The following is a 22,101-nucleotide window of genomic DNA, read 5'->3' on the forward strand; positions in this document are numbered from 1 at the left end:
GAATAGACAATTTGGCACTACTACACAATGTGATCCCGCCTGTACATCAGACAGATACAATCTGTGATTTTACAGTGAGCCATGTGTAATGTGCTAGGGAGGACGTTCTCTCCCTTAGCTCTGGGTGCCTTGGTCCCACATCTACCGGCATCGCTCACCTTTGCACAGGTTGTTAAGTGCCAAACTTTCTTAGGAAAACATGAGGCACAGTGTAATAGTTCAGAGTAAACATCTTCATTGCACTGCTCAGTCTCTACACCAATGTAAGCTCATGGGGGCTGGGACCTGAATTATAGTACCCTGCCACAACTGCTTGTGGGCGCCTTCATATTTGTTCATTTATTTAATTTATATTTAATTTTTCAAGTATTTCAAAGCAGATTACATTCAGGGACTGTAGCTATTTCCGTATCCCGAGTGGGCCTACAATCTAAGGGCCTCATTTATTAAGTATTTTTCCCATAGACACAGAAAAGGAGAAAAGCCTTAGTAAATCAGGCCCTAAATTTGAATCTGAGGCAATGGAAAGTGACATGACTTGCCCAAGGTCATAAGGAGCTCTAACTATTAGGCTACTCCTCCACTCCAGGTTTGGGTCCTACCTTGTCTTAGTGTGTGCCTTGTGTTTCCTGTTCCTGTCCAAGTGCTGCCAACTGCCAACACCTGACGGTTCAACCTGAGGGGATGGTGGCTACTGCAAGCAGAAGATGCCCTGCCCGCCATTCTTACCTTGTCTATGCACCACCTGCTATTGGCTTTGGGGGTCAACCTCCGACTGACCGTGCCATCACATCAAGCTCTGGCCAAATGGACCCCACAAAGTGTGGTCTGATTTTTCTTGAGTTCAACTCATGCCTGTCCAGGTATTTGTCATGACAAAGTTTTGCAATTTCAAAAGACTCATATCAGAATAGTAGGAATTTTGATTTTGGGAACCTTGGCTTTGTATTGCAGTTTAAGAAACCAGGAAAGTGGATCTGTAATTTCTGCTTTGTCAGAAACATTACTGTTTGTGTGGCTTGCCAATACCCTTGTCCAAACACGAGTGGTTTTGTAAAAGCTATCAATCATCCGTCTGAATTTGTTAGACAGTTTTGTGATTGTAGGCTATGCTTTGAGAGAAATGTGGAAATTTCTGCAAATTGTGTTGCTTCTCATAGTCTGAATCCAATTCCTGCACCAGTGAATCCAGCACCAGCTATCTGTATAGTTCCAGCTCCTGTTCCTGCACTGATGAATTCAGCGACCACCTCTGTACAACTCCAGCTCATGTATCTGCTCCAGTGAATACAGTGCTAGCTTTTCTAGTTACTCCAGATAAAGTGGATCCTGTGAAAGCTCTAACAGACATCCACCAAGTCCTATATTTGGCTATCTTGAAGGAACCTGCCACAGCCACCAGGATTCCAAGGCAAGAACCTGTATCATGCATCTAGCCCAGTTTTGAGTCAGCTCCAGCACCAGAGATTCTTCTCATGGTCACTCCAGTAACTCCATGCCTGGCAACTCTGGCTATGGTTCCAGTTGTTTCTCCAACTCCAGCTCCTGCTCATGTCATGTTAGTGACTCCAGGTCCAGCTGGAAGTGTCCTAGTGGCAGCTGTTCTAGAGACTTTAATTGCAGCCATTCCTGATTTCAGGCCAGCCAAGTAAGGACCCAATTATAATCCCACCTCTATAGGAGCTTTCCCTCCATGTGGAGCGTATGGGATCAGAAGGGTCCTTGGGGAGTGTTTGGAATCCGCCCCTTTTAGTGGGCGTAATGTGAGGCCCTGTTTTTGCCTCCTGACAGCAGAGGGCCTCACTGGGTCTCTTAGACTAACTGTTTAATCCTCCTAGCTTTATGGCCCATACTTCTGTTTACTCCTAGATTGCTTGGTGTATCCAGAGTTCCTGTTTGGTTCTAGTTTGCTTTATGTAGCCAGTCTTCCTGCAGTGGTCTTACACTTCTGTGGGCACCTTTGTGTCTCCAGGTTTTCCTGCAGTTGCCTTGCCCTACTTTTGTGAGCACCTTCATGTCTCCAGGTTTGGGTTCTAAATTGTCTTTGTGTATGTCTTATATTTCCTATGTTTTTTGTCCAAATCCTGCTAGTTGCCAGCATCTGAGGGTTCAACCTGAGGAAAAGGTGGCCATTGTCCTAATGCACCACCAACTCTTGGCTTTGGGGGTCACACTTCTGGCTGACTATAAGAAAATGCCATACTGGGTCAGACCAAGGGCGCATCAAGCCCAGCATCCTGTTTCCAACAGTGGCTATGCTGTCACAGAAAGCCCTAGGTTCTAGATCTTCCTTTCCATTGAAAAATATTTCCTTGTGCATTATTCATACCTTTCAGATATGTGAATTTCTTTATCATATCCTCCCTCTCTCTCTCTCCCCTCTCAGGTATATATATTTAGTTCCTCCAGTCTCATTTCATATGGTTTATGATGCAGATCCCACACAATTTTGGTTGTCTTTGGTTTCTGGAATTCCTTCTGTCAATTTCCAAAAAGGTCATTGGTCTCTAACTGGATTATAATATCAAGGTCAGAGTCCTTTCTTCTCTGGTAGAACTAGGAATCTGGGTTGTATTCCTGCTAGCTAAGGACACTGATAGGTATTTAACTTTTTTGTTTCTCTTTAACTGTGTCACCAACTTAATACCTTTTGAGTCCCCCTAGCAAAAATAATTTTCTGTTTTGGGATGTTTTGACAGTGCATTTTTGTTTTTGTGTGTAGTAGGTATCTGTCTTTCTTCAACTTTAATACCACATCACATGTCATTTCTGGACCATCATCTGTTTCTAAGGCTTTGAAAGCATTTTGCATGGGTATCATTTTGGGGGAGGGGAAGAGATGTCTGTCAAAAGTTTTATCTTTCAAGAACCAATTGTGACCCATTTATTCTTGTTCTTTTGGGATCTCAAAGCCTCCAGATGGTCTGCCTTAGGACTAGACCACAATAGTTATTACACTGAATAATAGTCAATGTATCAATTATATTCTATGTGGAATATCAGTATTGTATTAAGGAATCCTAAAAAAATCCCTTAGATTATTGCTTATTTTAATTGGGCAATATTTGACACTCACCCTTGGAACAATATATAAGAAACATTTTTTTCATTGCAAAACAATTTATTCTCTCCCCAGAGTCAGTTTCTTTTGCAAGTTCATTCTTGATAGGCAAAATATCCAGGTGGTTTAACCTTTTTTGTCTCATAGAATGTCTGCAGTTTTTGATAAGCGCTAGCTTGCTAAAACATTTTGTTTCTGCTAAAGTCATTGGCAATATTGGAAAAAAATCTGTAAGGCTACACACACTTCACTAAAAATTGGATGCAATTATGTTATGTAAATACACTTTTCACAGAATTATAACTGGGGAACAATTGCTACCCTAGAATGAACAAGCAATGTCTCATCTATTTGTACTACAAGAAATGGCATGCTAAGTCTAAAACTTAATCAATCCCCAAGTTTCTACCAAAATATTAGCCAGTCCCAAAATTTGAACAAATAATTTCAATCCTTTTCTCTGAATACTAGTTCATGTCATTGTAATTCAAGGGATTATTTCATGAGAGCCAAAAGAAAACTTTTTCTTTAATTTAGGTATCACAGAATAGATGCTTTTTGTCTTTGTTTTACATATTTATGCACTAGGCACAATACAAACTCTAAGTGGATCAATATTTCAAGGCTATATAAGAGGAGCATGCCCTCACCTAATTATTCATAGTTTATTTAAAGACCAAAATGATTTAATTATTCATGTTATCCATGATGCTACAGGCAGTCCATTTTAATTATCATGAACATGACTAGCAGAAATTTAGCATTTTAAATAATTTCCTCTTATTTGATATCTATTAACATATCAATGCAACACTCACATCCCAAATAATTAGCATTTTGAACTACCATTTCAAGTACAATCATCACTTAACAATGTCTAAAGACTCAAACCTAATAAGGTAGGTTTGGTGGAGTGGATGATTCAGAAGCTGAAGCAAATTAATGCTCTTTTGCATGCACTATTGTCTTATAATCAGGACAAAATATATGATCACAGTTCTATATTTCTAATAAAAATAACTTCTGATGGAAAAGTAATCAATATAGGCATTTGATCAGGATATACCATATACGTTTGCTAAAGGAATGTGTTGACATTACACAGTTTAAAAAGTTGGATACTGTGATAAAGAAATCATTCTGACGTACAGTTTTAAAGCTTATTTATTTTCAAAAATGGATTTCTTTAGCACAACAGTCTTTTCTTTACTGACATTATATCTTTGAATGGTTTTACTCCAACCACTGCACACTCCACCATACCATGATATTATACAATAAGCTGGCTGTAAGGCCTCATGGAGGATTGGATTTAAAGCTGTCAAGTTACAGATTGAGGGATTCCAATCAGCAAAATACACACTAAATTTTGAAATAAGCACAGAAAGTGCTAACTCCAGCAATTTAAATACTAATAGATAATAGCTCTTCTTTTTGTATAGAATCTGAAGAAATATTGAATAAAATAAATTAAACAAAGAAGTGTTTGCATTCAGGCTTAGAGTTAGAAATAGGCAACAACCTAGGGTACCTGAGCTGAAGAGGAGCCTGCTCCTGCTTGCCATAGGGCACAGTAACAGTGCTACTTCAGTGAGATTCTGGATACCCCGCCCTCCTTCTCTAATCTTTGTGGAATTCCACGCCTCCCCAATTTCCCCCATTCTCCAGTCCAGCCTATGAGTGCCATATCTTACATCTGACTCTGCCTACATTTATAATTTTAGTCATTTATATTCTTGATAACTTGAGAACCTTAAATATTGTCATGTGAGAATACAAGGGCGAGCTCATGAGTATGTTTATAACCAAATAAAATATCAAATCTAATATTCAGAATGGTGGTTCTAATTAAGGCCTCAGTATTGCAATAACACTTCTAAACTATGAATTTAAGAAGTTTAAACTATAGAAATGTATTAAAAATAGCTTTTACAACATATACAAGACTGCAAAGATTTCAATTATAATGAGCTTGAAATAATACTACATTTTGAAAACAGTGGATTCCATGTCTCTCCTTGGAAGTGTTGGTGGAGAAATTGTGGGTAAAATCTCTTTAGCATATGGTGTATTATGAAGTCCAGCTTCTCGAAGTGCCATCTCAACTCTGACTCTGCAGTCTGAAATGATCTGTTTCAAAGACAAAGGTACATTAAAATATTTTGGATATTTTTGTATTTAAGTTTTCCCAAAATAAATATTTTCCAGTCATATAGGCCACTCTTCAGCAACGTTCCTGATTCATGTAAATGATTACATCTTTCATAATTCATAAAGAATTTGGTTCAACTTGGGAGCTATTTGGTTTTATCAAGTGGAGATTTTTTGCATACCTCAGAATAAGAACATATGAAGAACTGCCACAGTGGGTCAGATTAAGGGTTCATGAAGCCCAGTATCCTGTTTCCAACAGTGGCCAATTTAGGTCACAAGTACCTGGCAGGATCCCAAATAGCAGATAGATCCCATGCTCCTTATGCCCAGGGATAAGCAGTGACTTTCCTCATATGTACTTGGTTAATAATTTGTCCAAACCCTTTTTAAACCCAGCTATGTTAACTACCTTTACCACATCTTCCAACAATGAATTCCAGAGCTTAATTATGGGTGGAGTGAAAAAATATTTTCTCAGATTTGTTTTAAATTGTGTATATGAAACATCTCTATGACTGACCACATCATCCTAGGACATCTCTATGACTGACCACATCATCCTAGGATTAGACAAAGGACAAGCCTTCCTTCTGATACTACTCGACCTATCGTCTGCATTTGACACGGTCAATCACTCCCTTCTCGTCAACCAATTATCAGCCATAGGTATCTCAGGCACTGCCCTATCATGGTTCAGAACCTTCCTCAGCAACAGAGGTTATAAGGTTAAGATTCATAATAAAGAATCCTCTATACACCCCGCATCAGTAGGAGTCCCTCAGGGCTCATCCCTGTCTCCTACCTTGTTTAACATTTATCTATTACCCTTATGTAAACTTCTCACTGACCTCAATCTCAAACATTTTCTCTACGCTGACGATATTCAGGTCCTGATCCCCATCGAAGAGTCGCTCGCTAAAACACTGTTGCACTGGGAATCCTGCCTCCAAAATATCAAACAACTTCTTACAAGTCTCAACCTGATACTAAATTCATCAAAACAGAACTTCTACTCATCACACCAGAAAACAGCTCCATCTCATACACCCATCCCACCGTACCAAACACCACACAAGTGAGAGATCTAGGAGTTCAAATTGACAATCACCTAAACCTGAAAGCTAACATCAACAAAACCACCAGAGACTGCTTTTATAAGCTCCAAGTGCTGAAAAGAATACGACCCCTCTTCCACACACATGACTTCAGAACAATCCTACAATCAATCATTTTCGCAAAGCTGGACTATTGTAACACCATCATGCTTGGTCTCCCTTCATCACACACCAAACCATTACAAATGGTCCAAAACGCCTCCGCCCGTATACTCACCAACACCAGGAGAAGAGAACACATAACACCTATCTTGATGGACCTCCATTGGCTGCCCATCCACTTCAGAATAATCTACAAGGCCATTCTCACCATTTTCAAAAACATCCATCAATTAGCCCCAATCGATCTACATATCCCCCTCCAATTACACCATTCCACAAGACCGAAAAGAGATGCTTACAAAGGATCACTTCAAGTACCTCCAGCCAAGACTACCAGACACATCACGCTCAGAGATCGGGCATTCTCCACAGCCGGTCCAACATTATGGAACTCCATTCCCCCGGATCTTAGAATGGAACCCAACATCTCAACATTCAAGAAAAGACTCAAGACGTGGCTGTTCACGCAGGCCTTTCCTAACTCCAATTCCATCTAACTTCCTTCTTTCAACACGCTCCGCTAGCATTAGCGTTAATAGCCACCTCTTACAATGTTATTTATACTTATATATAACTATCTGATCTTCATTTCCCTTCTCATTCCAAGTTATTGTTTTCCTTGTTATATGTAACTGCTTTTCTGCACTATTGTTTAAATGGTAAAGTTTATTATAATTACACCCCTGTTTCTTGTGAACCAGCATGATGGGACCACCGTCTTGAATGTTGGTATATAAAAAAGTTAAATAAATAAATAAATAAATAAATAAATATAATAAAAACAAGTTTGCTTACCGTAAACGTTGTTTCCGTAGATAGCAGGATGAATTAGCCATGCTGTCCTGGGATCTGTCAATCAGGTCCGGGAGGCGGAGCTTGATAAAGCAGAGGATAGATCTTTGTTCCCTCTGCGGCTGCGCGTGGGTTCCCGCGCAGGAAGTACAGATTCTCCTCAGTCTGTGATTAAGCAGTGGTAGATTGAAAAACAGTTGATTGCCAGGGAGGAGGGTGGGTCAGCATGGCTAATTCATCCTGCTATCTACGGAAACAACGTTTACGGTAAGCAAACTTGTTTTTTCCCGTCGATAGCAGGGATGAATTAGCCATGCTGTCCTGGGAGTTCCAAGCTCCCAATCACGTTCAGTGTATCCTTTTTTTTTTTTTTTTTTAACGTGAAATGGTTGTGGCAATCACTTTGTCTGAGCTGTTGCGGATTGTAGGATTATCTGACCTAACATCGTATCCGCCGTAGCTTGTTGATCCAAGCAGTAATGTGCTGTGAAAGTGTGAAGCGATGTCCAAGTCGCCGCCTTGCATATATCTATGGGCTGAATATTCCTGAGGTGAGCCCACGTGGTGGATAGGGCCCGCACCTGGTGAGCCTTAGGTTTTGGAAGTAATGGTAAGTTCTGTTTGTTATAGCAGAATTGGATGCATTGGATTATCCAGCTCGATATGGTCCGCTTTGTGACCGGAAGTCCAGGCCCTTTAGGGTCAAAGGACAAAAATAGTTGAGATGGTCGTGATGCAGCAGCCGTTCTATTTCTGTAATAAGCTAATGCTCTCTTACAATCTAGGGTATGTAGTAATGACTCGCGGTCATTGGCATGCGGTTTTGGAAAAAAGGTTGGTAAGTCAATAGTTTGATTAATATGAAATTGTGACACGACCTTTGGCAGGAAGGAGGGATGCGTCCTTAGTACTACCTTCTGATGGAAAAACTGTAGGTATGGTTCATAATGAACCAATGCCTGTAGTTCGCTTACACGCCTCGTTGAAGTGACTGCGACCAGAAATACTACTTTCCAGGTTAGGTATTTTAAGTGTGCGGATTCCATAGGTTCGAATGGAGAACACATAAGTTGTTCTAATACTATGTTGATGTTCCATGGAACTGCCGGTTTCTTGGAAGGTGGTCTAATGTGGAGCATGCCCTTGAGAAATCGAGCAAGAAGAGGATGAGCCGCTATTGTTACATTATTAACTGGCCTATGGTAGGCTGCAATAGCGCTCAGATGGACTCGAATGGATGCTGTTGCTAAGCCCGCTTCGTAAAGGGTGTGCAGATAATCCAGTAATTGTTGTGGTGTGCAATCCACGGGAGAAATCTGGTTCAAAAGACACCATGAGGTATATCTCTTCCACTTGTAACTATAGTTTAATCTAGTGGAGGGTTTTCTGGATTCGAGAAGTATGAGCTGTGCCCTCTGAGAAACTTCTTGTTGTGTTAGCAACCACCTGTCAGCCTCCAGGCTGTCAAATGGAGGGAGGAGTGTAGCGGATGGAGCAGGGTTCCTTGTTCCTGAAGTAGAAGGTCTGGACGATTCGGGAGTCGGATCGGATCGTCCACTGAAAGGCAAAGGAGGTAACTGTGCCATGGTTGGCGTGGCCAAGCTGGGGCAATGAGTATCATTTGTGCTCTGTCTGCTATGCACTTTTGTATGGTCCTGGTAATCAGGGGAATCGGTGGAAAGGCATATAGTAGGCCTGAAGACCACGTGATCAGAAAAGCATCCTGCGCTATCCTGAGCCTGCTGGGATGGATGGAACAAAACTTGGGAAGTTGCGTGTTGTGTTCCGTAGCAAACAGGTCTATTGTCGGAGTTCCCCACTTGTTGAATATGTGGAGTGTTACTTCTCCGTTGAGGGACCATTCGTGGGGATGAAATATACGACTTAATTTGTCCGCTCTTGTGTTTGCTATTCCTGGCAGATAAGTAGCCTGAAGATGGATGCTCTGTTTTTGAGCTAGGTGAAAAATCTGCAGTGTTTCTCTGCACAGGATCCAGGAGCCTGAGCCCCCCTGTTTGTTTATATAAAACATTGCTACTTGATTGTCCGTATATACCATGAGTCTGCGGCCACGCAAGAATGTCTGGAATGCCTGCAACGCCAGGCGAATGGCTCGCAGTTCCAGTAAGTTGATCTGCAGGGATTGTTCTGCTAACGTCCATAATCCCTGCGTCTCGTATACCTCTAGATGTGCTCCCCAGCCTTTTCGGGAAGCGTCTGTCGTGAGGACTGTGTTGTGTATGGGCTGTCGAAAGAGAGCCCCTTCACTAGGGTGGATGGAAGGAGCCACCAAGCTATGTCCCTGAGCATTTCCCTTGTTAAGAGGATTGATTGAGTGAGAGGCTGCGAATGCTGTTTCCACTGTCGTTTGAGTCCCCACTGTAATCTTCTCATGTGTAATTTGGTATTCGGAACAAGGAAATTGGCTGCTGCCATGTGGGCGAGGACTACTAGCACCTGACGTGCCGATGTTCTCCGCTTTGTGCGTAACTTCAGTAAGAGCTGTCGTAACTGAAGTTGTCTGTCCTGCGGCAGATATGCTCTGGTTCGCGTAGTGTCCAGATATGCTCCTATAAATTGGAGTTGTTGCGTCGGTTGTAAGTGAGATTTTTGGAAGTTGACTACCAACCCCAATTGTTGCAAGCATTGTAGGATGCGATGTAGGTGAGAGTTGAGCAGTTCTCGGGTCGGAGCTACTACTAGCCAATCGTCCAAATAAGGGAAGATTGTCATTCCCTGTAGTCTGAGGTGAGCCACCACCACTACCATGCACTTGGTGAACACTCTGGGTGCAGCTGATAACCCAAAGGGGAGTACTCTGTACTGGTAATGATTGTGCTTGTAACGAAAGCATAGGTAACGCCAGGAAGAGGGGTGCATTGGAATGTGGGTGTATGCATCCTTCAGGTCGATTGAACACATCCAGTCGTTGGTCTGCAAGAGTGGAAGGATTGACTTCAGGGATACCATCTTGAATTTTTCCTTTATCAGAAATTTGTTGAGTTCCCACAGATCTAGGATCGGACGTAGGCCGCCTGATTTCTTTGGGATGAGGAAGTATGGGGAATAGAAACCTTGGTTGTGAAAGTTCTTGGGAAGAAGTGCTATGACCTTTGCTTGACAAAGAAGGGATATTTCTTGTTGAAGCTGTGGGTGAGTCCGCAGCTGGTCTGGAGAGGTGAATTGTGGAAGGTGAGGCTTTGACTGAAAATGTAGATGATACCCCTGACGTACAATGTCGAGAACCCATTGGTCCGATGTTATATGTTCCCACACCTGTAGACGAGCTTGGATTCGTCCCGGCGGTAGTGATGGATGTGGTGGTGGCATTAGATTCAAAAAGATTGAACCGGCTTAGCTGCTGCCGGTTGTGGTTGGGTTTGTTGGCGAGGCGCACGTTGTTTGCCCCTTCGTGGAATTTGAGCCGTGTGCTGGTTAGTTTGTGGTCTTTGGTATGTAGAATACGGTTGAGCACGGTATCCTTGATAAGAGCGATATGGACGACGTCCATATGACGATCTGCGAGGGTATGGGTAGCCCCGTCTGGAAGATTGGTAAGGTTGGTGTGATTGTAGCGACTGTACCGCTAATGCTGCTTCCTTTAGTTTTCCCACCGTCTCTTGCAGTTTGGTGCCGAAAAGGTGTTCTCCAGTGCATGGAAGGTTAGCGAGTTTTTCATGCACATCCTCTCTAATAGAGCTGGAACGTAGCCACGCGGTCCTACGCGCCGCTATGGCTGTGGCCGACGCTCTTGATGAAGTCTCCATTTCCCTCGTACATGGAACGTAGGAGATGCCTTGAGCATTCCTCCATATCATGAAGTGTTTGTGGTAATTTCTCCGCTGTTGTGGAGAGGAATCCTTTAGTGGCCTGTATGCACTCGTACATGTATTGAATCATGTAAAATTGGTGGTGGATGATACGAGTAGTGAGCATTGAATTTTGATAGATTTTCCTACCAATTTCGTCTAGGTACTTAAGGTCCTTATTGGGGGGATATGTGGCATGAAGCTTTTGTTTTCGAAATCGCTGCATTGCCGACTCCACCACTACTGACTCGTGAGGTAGTTGAGGGAGCGTGTACGGAGCTTCCTTCTTTATACGGAACTTAATATCTGATTTCCTAGATACTGCCTGCAGAGAGAAGGGAGTTTCCCAACACTTTAACATGAGTTTATGCAGGAGATCATGCGGCGGAAGGGTGGTGGGTTCCCCCGGTACATCAAAAATTTTTAGCAGTCCTAGGGTCTCTGCTCTAGGGTCAGGCTCCTTTAGAAATTGTAAATGGAGGATGTTCGCCATCTTTTCTAAAAAGCGAGGATATGACAAGTCCTCCGGAGGTGAGTATGGTTCCGGTTGAGTGTCTGGAACATCCGAGGGATACCCTGTGGATGAAGAGGGGGACTCAGCCGGTGATTGGAAGTGTTCTGATGAGGTCCAATGATGTGGAGAGGGTTGTGGAGTGTCCCGATCAGGCGAGGTTGGTGTATCATCCCTGTCAGGCGATGGGGGTGTGTCTTCTGATCCCGGTTTTGTGTTCCTGGGATCCTTCCCCAACTTGAATGATGATTCCAATGTGCTATAAAATCCCGCCAAGGATTGGGATAGTTGCCAGAACGCATCCTTGGTGGCTTTTGTCATTTCTGGTCTATGTTGGCTAGTACTAGGTCCAGTCGCACCTTTTGGTGTGCTGGAGGTCTTGGATGGAGAGGATGCCTGGGAGGAAGTCACATAAATAGGGGAATGTGATCTCCGTGACCTGGATCGTTTGGATGATCTGGAGGTGGAAGGGCTGACTGCCCTGTCTTGTCTGCGTCGATGGTGAGCTTCCCGTACATGCGTAGAATGTTTTGTTTTTGAGATAGTTGAGTCATGGGAAGACTGTCTCTTGTAGTCCCTAGATTCTCTGGAAGGAGATTTCCTACTACGTTTGTGGGAATGCTCCCTATGATGTTTTGAGAGGGAGTACAATTCTGGACGTTTTCCCGTATGTTCCGTGACAAACCTTCCCTCTGGGCATGTCAAGTTCTTTCCTGACTCTCTGTCACTTTTGTAGGAAGAGTCAGGTGAGGCAGGGAGTGGTCGCTTCTTTGGACGTGTTTTTGACCCCAACTCGGAGGTTCTCTTCTTATGTACTCCTGTCTTGTGTGAGGCCGATGGAATTGGTACCCTCTTTGTAGTTGATGTTTCTGGTGAATCAGCCCTGGAGCCTGGCTCCCGCGCCGTTGTCGGCGCCGTCGTCTCTTGCGCTGGTATGGGTGCCGGTGATTCCTGTACTTTCGACGGCTCCGATATCTCCTGCGCCCGTGTCGGCGCTGGCGTTTTAGTCGGCGCCGAAAGAGACGGCGCGTGGCTGGATTTTCCCCGCGCCGAGTAAGTAGATGTCTTCGGCGCCGTCTGCTTCGGAACTCTATGGTGGGCCGATTTTGTCTTGGCCTGGTGTTCTGATCCCGGCGCCGTACGGTGTTTGGAGATCGGCGCCGTTGAACTTGGCGCCGCCTCGTGACGTATCTTCGGCGCCGTGAGTGTCCGCGCCCCTGGACTCGGAGCCATCTTCTGCGCCGACTCACTCCGTGGAGTTTCCGGCGCCGTCTTATGTACTTTCTTATGCGCCATGTCTGCGCGCTTGTTTGGCGATAGGCCACACTTCGAGTCTCTGCTCGAAATACTGGGCGCTCCATGCTTCTCGGGAAAAACAGAGCCCTGTTTCCCTACCTTTTTGTTACTGGGGCGTGAGGTGTCCGACGACGCCGTCCTTGGAGCAGAATACTTTAACTTTTTCACCGGGCCCGGTGAAGAGTGTACCTCAGAGGGGTCTGAGGTACTTAGAAGTTCTTGTAAGCGATACACTCTTTGTCGCTTGGCTCTGGGAGACATTTTGGAGCAGAATTCGCAGTTCGGGACATCGTGGCTACCGCCGAGGCATCGGTAACACCGGTCATGGCCATCCGTGACCGACATCACCTTACCACAGCGGCAGCGCTTGAAGCCCGATTTTGACATTCTGAGGAGAGTGTTGGCTCCGCGTGCGATCCCGCGCGCGGAAAGAACAGACTGAGGAGAATCTGTACTTCCTGCGCGGGAACCCACGCGCAGCCGCAGAGGGAACAAAGATCTATCCTCTGCTTTATCAAGCTCCGCCTCCCGGACCTGATTGACAGATCCCAGGACAGCATGGCTAATTCATCCCTGCTATCGACGGGAAAATGGAAAATTAATGATCTGTAAATGTAGTTCTTGGAGGATAGAACACAGGTCTGAGTTACCTGTTTTTCTGAATATTCCATTATGTTTCACAAATAAGGATTTTAATATATTTTAAACTCAAGGCAATGGCAGTAGCCCAGAAAAGGACTAGATTCCCTATCTGTAAAACTTCTCTGAGTGAGCTCGCTGTTTTTGGTTCAGATACATTTGCCAGTATTAAAATGTTGACAGCTAAGTCCCTTATTTTTATTCCAAGTACTTGTCTTTAGTAGCTCCAGACAAGCTAATAAACAGAAGCATCCTGAGTCAAAGGACTAGATTGTGTTGACTTCAACAGAAGTAATTTCCTCGATTCTTCTGTGGTCAAGAAAGAAAAGGTATGCTTTGGTGCAATCCTTTGATTCAGTGCTCAGTTTGAAGGTCAACACCCATCAAGTGTTCATAAAGCACTCAGCATTTCATGGGTTGGGTAGAATGGCACATCTAACTTATCTACTTAATGACACATTATAAAACAGGTTGAATGGAATAGATATTATCTCATTGCACAAAGTAACAGCTGTCACAGTGCAATAAGTAAGAATACTAAGCATCAATCATAAACTGTCTTGTAAGCAGAAGCCCAAGACCTACAACAGTTAGGAGCAAAAGTGCATCACTTTCTACAGAAGATGAATGATTAGTCTCCATGCTTTAAACCAAGAAGGGAAAAAAACTCACTTTCTATGCCTCCATAAGTATAGGTAAATAGTAGCATAAAGAAAAACATATGGGCTGGATTTTAAAAAGGTTACGTGTGCCGGGCCTATTTTAAAAAGGCCCGGCGACATGAGTAAAGCCTCGAGATGCGTGCAAGTCCCGGGGCTTTACTAAAGGGACGGGGTGGGGGCAGGGCAGGGGCGGGGCCAGAGGCCTCCGACACAGTGGCCATTGCCGCTGTGTTGAAGGAGCATGAGGTGACAGACTGCCGGCAGGCGCAAAAGGTAAAATACAATTTGGGGGGGGGGGGGGGCGGGGTTAGAGTAGGGCTAGGGGAAGGGGTGGGAAGGTCAGGTTAGAGGGAAGGGAACGGGGGAAGGCAGTGCGGCTCGGCGTGTGCAAGGTGCACAATTGTGCACCCCCTTGCGTGCACCGACCCCTGATTTTATAACTTACGCGTGCAAGTTATAAAATCGGTAGATTTAAAAAAGGTGCGCCGGGTAGCCGCACACCTTTTTACAATCTACCCCTATATTTGTATGGAAGCCAAGTGGCATGATCTTGGCCTCCAGTGTACTTTATTAATGCTAATATTGAGAATATGAAGAAGTGTGGGACTTTGCAAAAAGCCCAAGATATGTTCTTTGCTTTTCTTTCCCAGGGCAGTCATTTGAAATTGTCTGCTGTGATGATAATATAGTTGATCTAATAAATGTACATATGTCAACATTTCTGAAGCAAGTAGGTGGGTTTCCTCCCAATACCATGGAAAAACAGATTCAAAATATTTTAGTATAAAGTTTTACTATGCCATATAGAAGAAGCATATAGCCCATAATTGTAGATTTATACAAAACAGTATATGCATTAAATACTAAAAACATGGTAAAAAGTGAGCAATACCACTCTTGTCTGATCCCATATAAAGAGATCATGAGGTTATCTCATTTACTCAAACTTTTGTAATTGCTTTTGGAGTAAAGATTAAGCATTTATGTTAATTTTCATTATCCAGTGGGTCTAAGATGCATTGCCTAATATTTTTTGGGAAACTTGTTTTTCAATTTCTATGGTACAAGCTGCTGCAAGTTTCTTATATGATCAGTTTGAAATCTTTACAAAGAAAGAGCCTTATCTGCTTTTATTCTAGATGGATGCAGTGAGCATGTCCTTCTATAGGATGTTTCTATTGATTTACATGTAAAGAAAGCAAAATTGCTTATCTTGTAATAGGTGTTATCCCAGGACAGCAGGATGTAGTCCTCACATATGGGTGACATCATTGATGGAGCCCTATTGCGGAAAACATTCTGTCAAAGTTTCTAGAAACTTTTGACTGGCACTCTGAGCCCACTGAGCATGCCCAGCATGCCATAATATTCTCTGCCACAGGGGTCTCCCTTCAGTCTCAGGACAAGCAGGATGCTAGTCCTGGGATAAAGCAAAATTGCTTACCTTGTAATAGGTGTTATCCCAGGACAGCAGGATGTAGTCCTCACGAAACCCACCCGCCTCCCCGCGGAGTTGGGTCCGATACGTTTTATTATTTTATTTTTGCTAAAGCTTATTGCTACATACGAGACTGAAGGGAGACCCCTGTGGCAGATAATATTATGGCATGCTGGGCATGCTCAGTGGGCTCAGAGTGCCAGTCAAAAGTTTCTAGAAACTTTGACAGAATGTTTTCCGCAATAAGGCTTCATCAATGATGTCATCCATATGTGAGGACTACATCCTGCTGTCCTGGGATAACACCTATTACAAGATAAGCAATTTTGCTTTCTTTACATGTAAATCAATAGAAACATCCTATAGAAGGACATGCTCACTGCATCCATCTAGAATAGAAGTATATGTGAGGCAGCCGAAGATCACAGTAGGTTGGATGTAGAAGGAGTTGGGATTAAACTGGAAACAAGTTCTTTAAGACAGATTGTCTGTAGGCTGAATCTTGTCATCCTTCTTTGTCCAAACAGTAATGAGCTGCAAAGGTGTGAAGAGAACTCCATGTTGCTGCTTTACATATGTCAAGAATTGGCACTGACCGATAGTGTGCTACTGAGGTTGACATTGCTAAGAACATAAGAACATAAGAAAATGCCATACTGGGTCAGACCAAGGGTCCATCAAGCCCAGCATCCTGTTTCCAACAGTGGCCAATCCAGGACATAAGAACCTGGCAAGTACCCAAAAGCTAAGTCCATTCCATGTTACCATTGCTAATGGCAGTGGCTATTCTCTAAGTGAACCTAATAGCAGGTAATGGACTTCTCCTCCAAGAACTTATCCAATACTTTTTTAAACACAGCTATACTAACTGCACTAACCACATCCTCTGGCAACAAATTCCAGAGTTTAATTGTGCGTTGAGTAAAAAAGAACTTTCTCCGATTAGTTTTAAATGTGCCCAATGCTAACTTCATGGAGTGCCCCCTAGTCTTTATACTATCAGAAAGAGTAAATAACCGATTCACATCTACCCATTCTAGACCTCTCATAATTTTAAACATCTCTGTCATATCCCCCCTCAGCCGTCTCTTCTCCAAGCTGAAAAGTCCTAACCTCTTTAGTCTTTCCTCATAGGGGAGCTGTTCCATTCCCCTTATCATTTTGGTAGCCCTTCTCTGTACCTTTTCCATCGCAATTATATCTTTTTTGAGATTGCTCTTACTGAATGTGCCTTTACTCGCCCTTGGAGAGGAAGGCCTGCTTTTTCATAGCAAAACTGTATGCAATCTGCTAGCCAGTTAGAGAGAGTATGTTTACCCACTGCTTTACCCGGTTTGTTTGGATCAAAAGAAACAAAGAGTTGAGTGGATTTCCTGTGGACTGCAGTGTGGTCTAAGTAATATGCTAGCGCACGCTTACAGTCCAAGGTATGTAAGGCCCGTTCTCATTGGTGAGAATGAGGCCTTGGAAAGAATGTGGGTAAAACTATGGATTGGTTCAAGTGGAATACCGTAACTACCTTGGGGAGGAATTTTGGATGTGTACGGCGAACCACCCTGTCATGTAGGAATAGGGTGAGTACTTGACAAGTGCTTATAACTCACTAACCCTTCTAGCTGATGTAATGGCTATAAGGAAGATAGTCTTCCATGTGAGAAATTTTGGATCACAGGAAGTCATGGGTTCAAAAGGAGAACGCATGAGTCTTGTTAAGACCAGATTCAGGTCCCATTCTGTGACTGGTGGCCGAATTGGTGTTTTAAGGTGAGTTAAACCTCTCATAAACCTACTAACAAGAGGTTGTATGGATATTGGTGCATCTCCCATCTTGTTATGGTAAGCTGAGATTGCACTTAGGTGTACTCTGACAGATGAAGTCTGGAGACCAGAGTCTGATGGCATAAATAGTCCAGCAGAGAAGTTGTGGGGTAGGAGAAAGGGTCAATGCTCTTTTGCGTGCACCACAAAGTAAACCTTTTCCATTTCGAAGAATAATTCTTTTGTGTTGAAGGTTTATGTGAAGCTATAAGCACTTGAGAGACATTGGTTGAAAGATTGAGTGGTTGTAAAATCAAGCTTTCAACATCCATGCTGTCAGGGATAGGGATTGAAGGTTGGGATGGCGCAACCGACCCTGATCCTGAGTTATGAGAGCAGGAGCTACACCCAGGCGAATTGGTTCTCTGATCGAGAGGTCTAGAAGTATAGGAAACCATACTTGTTGAGGCCAATATGGGGCTATGAGTATCATGGACCTCTTGTCCTGTTGTAGCTTCACTAGAATTTTGGTTATGAGCGGTACTGGAGGATACGCGTATAGAAGGCCTGATTTCCAAGGGCGAGCAAAGGCGTCCTTGGCTGGCTGGTGTTTCTGTCTGTGCAGAGCACAGAACTTGTCCACTTTGTGATTCAGACGTGATGCAAAGAGATCAATTGTTGGTTGCCCCCAATGTTGAAATATCCTGGTCGCTACTAAGGGATCCAGGGACCACTCCTGTGGTTGGAACTGACAACTGAGGCGATCTGCAACTACATTGTGGTTGCCCACTAGATAAGTGGCTCAGAGAAACATGGAATTTGTCAGGGCCCAGTCCCAAATCTGTGCGGCTTCTTGACAAAGGAGATACTAGTCCGTACCTCCCTGTTTGTTCAGGTACCACATGACTACTGTGTTGTCCGTTTGAATCAGAACAGTCTTGTGTGAAAGGCAGTCCTTGAACACATGCAGCGCATAACGTATAGCTCGAAGTTCCAGGAAATTGATTTGAAATGTCGCTTCGAGTTTTGTCCAAGTACCTTGGGTCTGGAGATTGTCTATGTGAGCTCCCCAGCCCAAGGTGGATGCATCTGTAGTTAAAGTTATCTGTGGGACTGGTTGTTGGAAAGGTAGGCCCTTGCGCAAGTTGTCCTTGTTCGCCCACCATAGTAGAGATAAATGTAGCTGGTGGGTTACTTGAATTGGAGAGTATAGTGGTTGAATGGCTTGGATCCATTGTGACTTTAAAGTCCATTGGGTTATTCTCATGGCTAGTCTTGCCATAGGAGTGACATGAACTGTGGAGGCCATGTGGCCTAGTAAAGTTAGAAACTGATGAGCTGTTGCTTGTTTCTTTGAGTGTAGCGAGTTTGCCAATAGGGAAAGTGTGTCTGCCCAATCCTCGGGTAGAAAAGCTTTTGAAAGTATGGTGTTCAATTCTGCTCCTATGAATTGAAGCAGGTGAGACGGAGTTAGATGGGACTTTTGATAATTGATGAGAAAGCCCATGGAGTGAAGTAGAGCAATTGTTCGACTGAAAGAAGCCAGAGCTCCTTGTTGAGATTGACTTCTGATGAGCCAGTCGTCTAGATAAGGGAAGACATGGACACTTTCTTTGTGTAAGTGTGCTGCTATTACTGCCAGGCATTTTGTGAATTCTCTGGGAGCTGAGGCAAGTCCGAATGGTAGTACTCTGTACTGGAAATGCTGATGACCCACCAGGAAACGCAGATACTTGCGATGAGGAGGGAAGATTGGAATGTGAGCGTAAGCATCTTGTAGGTCCAGAGAACAAAGCTAATCTCCTGTTTAAAGAAGTGGAAGCATGGTGCCTAGAGAAACCATCCTGAACTTTTCTTTCTTCAGAAATTTGTTGAGATTTCTGAGGTCTAGGATGGGACGTAGGCCTCCGGTTTTCTTTGGAATGAGGAAATAATGGAAGTAGAATCCTCTGCCCTGCTGAGTCCGGGGCACCGCCTCTACGGCTCTGGCTCTCAGAAGGGTGGATAATTCTGCTTGTAGATGAATTATGTGATTTTTGCTTAGTGGAAGAGGTTTTGGAGGAGAATCTCTTGGAATTGAGAAAAAATTGAGTTGGTAACCTCGAGATATTATTGAGAGCACCCATTGGTCTGTTGTTATCTGTACCCAATGGCTGTAAAAGGAGGAAACTTGGCCTCCAACTGGTAGATCCGGTTGTGGGTTATGGAGATGGCTTTGGTCTCTGGTGATGGCCTCAAAAGCCTGCAGCCGGTCCCGTCTGCGGTGGAGGTTGAGGCCTAGCAGCTCTAGGTTATCTGGGTTGAGATCTTTGCTGCGGACGAGAAGATCTGCCCCTTGATGTTAGAGGGTAATAACACCTCTGCCTGTAGAAAGGCCTTCGAGATTCCTTCCTTGGAGGACGGCAAGATGATGATGCAGCAGAATCTTGCGGAACTGACGACAGTTGGCGCAAGGTTTCTGTATGTTCTTTCAACTGGGCCACAGCATCCTGCACCTTTGAGCCAAAGAGGTTGTCCCCTATGCATGGCAAATCAACCAGTTTTTCCTGGACCTCAGGTCTGAGGTCTGAGGCCTTCAACCATGCCCAGCGACATGCACTTATTCCTGAGGCCGCTACTCTAGAAGCAGTTTCAAAATTGTCGTAAGCGGCTCGGACTTCGTGCTTTCCAGCTTCAAGACCTTTGTGTATTATGGCTTGAGCTGCTTTTTGGTACTGCTGTGGTAAAAAATTTGAAAGATCTTGCATCTGTTTCCACAGATTCCTCTGGTATTGCGTCATATATAGCTGATATGACGCAATCCTTGAATTGAGCATGGCTACCTGATAGACTTTCCTGCCCAAGGAATCCAGGAATCTGTGATCCTTCCCAGGAGTGGAGGAATGAGGTCTTATTCTCTTAGACTTCTTTTGTGCAGACTCAACAACAACTGATTGATGTGGCAGTTGTGATTTTTGGTATCCAGGGACATTTTGAACTAAATAAGTGGTGTCCACTCTCTTGTTTATGGATGGTACAGAGCATGGATGCTCCCAGAGTCTGTGCTGTAATTCTAACTGTACTTCGTGGACAGGGATGGCCAAGACTTCTTTTAGAGGGTCCACGAACTGTAGGACTTCCAACATTTGTTGTCTTGTGTCCTCTTCTGATACCAAAGTAAATGTTATGGTGTCTGCCATATCCTTAACAAAATTCGTGAAGGATAAATCTACCGGTGGGGATTTCTTCCTTCCTTCCAGAGGAGAAGGGTCAGACATAAAACTCTCAGAAGAAGTATCCGTATGTCTGTCCTCCCAGGAATCATATGGGTCTTCTCGACATGGAGAAGTGGGAGAAGATCTTGGTGGCCGAAATAGCCCTGAAGGATCTGGCTGTGGATCATCAAGCGGTATCCATCCAGGAACGTCTTCATGTGGTTTGGCTGGAATCGGTTTTGGTGGTAGAGCACTGATGATTGCGTCAAATCTGTTCATAAGAAGCTGAAATAACACTAATTCTGGCTGTCCTGGGGCCCCAGGCACTGGCATCGGCATCGACGGGACTGGTTCCGGCATTGGGCCGGGTATCAGTGATGGTAGAGGCATCGGCGTCAACGGCAGCTTCAGTGTCGGTGCAGGCAATGGCTTCGGTATTGGTACCGGTATCAGTGAAGGCACCGGCATTGGGGGGAGCACCGGCATCGTGAAGGCACCGGCATCGGTGATGGCACTAGCATCGGTGTGGGCACCGGCATCGATGCGGGCACCGGTATCGACGTCGGAGAGGGCATCGATGGTCGATGGTCCTTCAATGCTTGGAGCACCGCTTGACGGATAAAATCTGTCAATTCCTCCGTGATAGCTGGTGCAGGCAGAGCAGCTACACGTGGTGGTAGTGGAGGTGTTGTTGGTCCTTCCACAGGGCCCTGTGGAGGTTCGAAGATCAGCACATAGAGAGGAGGTAAAGGCCTCGGCGTCAAAGGCCTCGGTATTTCTTGAAGTTGAGGCCGTTTTGCGGTCAATTTCTCTGGGGAGTGAAGCACCTCCGGGATCGATCGGTGACTATGCCGATGGTGATGCTTGGTCAATGTTCCGCCGCTGACCTCGTCGATGCCACAGATGGGGTCGGTGATGAACAATCCCCCGAGCCTTCCGGACAACGTTTTTTGAGGATTAAATGTTTCAAAACTTCAACCGGAGACAATTGAGTGGACGTTGATGGGGAAGGCAAAATTTGTAGTTGGAATAAATGTTCCATCTTTTCTTGTCGGGCCTTTCGACCCTTCGCGGTCATCTCAGCGCACTTTGGACAAGATGTTACATTGTGCGTTTGACCTAAACAAAGGACACACTCGAGGTGTGGATCTGTAATGGACATAGTCCGATTACAGTTGGGACATTTTTTAAATCCCGTGGCCATATTTTCCTTGACAGCCGTCTATGGAAATGAGAAGAAAAAATAGTTTTACTCGAGAATAAAATGAGAGAAAAAATACTCACCAGCCGGTGGTAACACGGGAGACCCCGATATGGGAGAGAAAGAATTGTTTTTTAATCTAATTTTTATTCAGACAGTATGTGAGAAAACTCACACAGGCTCCTGCTCCGCGATGCCAACAGCAGCGCGGAAAAACGAAGACTGAAGGGAGACCCCTGTGGCAGAGAATATCATGGCATGCTGGGCATGCTCAGTGGGCTCAGAGTGCCAGTCAAAAGTTTCTAGAAACTTTGACAGAAAGTTTTCCGCAATAGGGCTCCATCAATGATGTCACCCATATGTGAGGAC

The 22,101-nt window shown here is 44.2% G+C and overlaps 1 protein-coding gene across 1 annotated transcript in view; it reads right to left on the reverse strand.

Annotated features, from left to right (window-relative positions):
* Window positions 1–3,120: 3,120 nt before the first annotated feature.
* Window positions 3,121–22,101, reverse strand: part of CCDC148 (coiled-coil domain containing 148) — a 460,662-nt gene continuing 441,681 nt past the window's right edge. Inside the window, exon 15 of the mRNA XM_029605544.1 lies at window positions 3,121–5,191. Coding sequence (XP_029461404.1) covers window positions 5,045–5,191 — 147 coding nt within the window. The 3' untranslated portion in view covers window positions 3,121–5,044. The remainder of the gene's footprint in view (window positions 5,192–22,101) is intronic.

Source organism: Rhinatrema bivittatum, chromosome 6 (assembly GCF_901001135.1).
Source record: "Rhinatrema bivittatum chromosome 6, aRhiBiv1.1, whole genome shotgun sequence".
Classification (NCBI taxonomy): Eukaryota; Metazoa; Chordata; class Amphibia; order Gymnophiona; family Rhinatrematidae; genus Rhinatrema; species Rhinatrema bivittatum.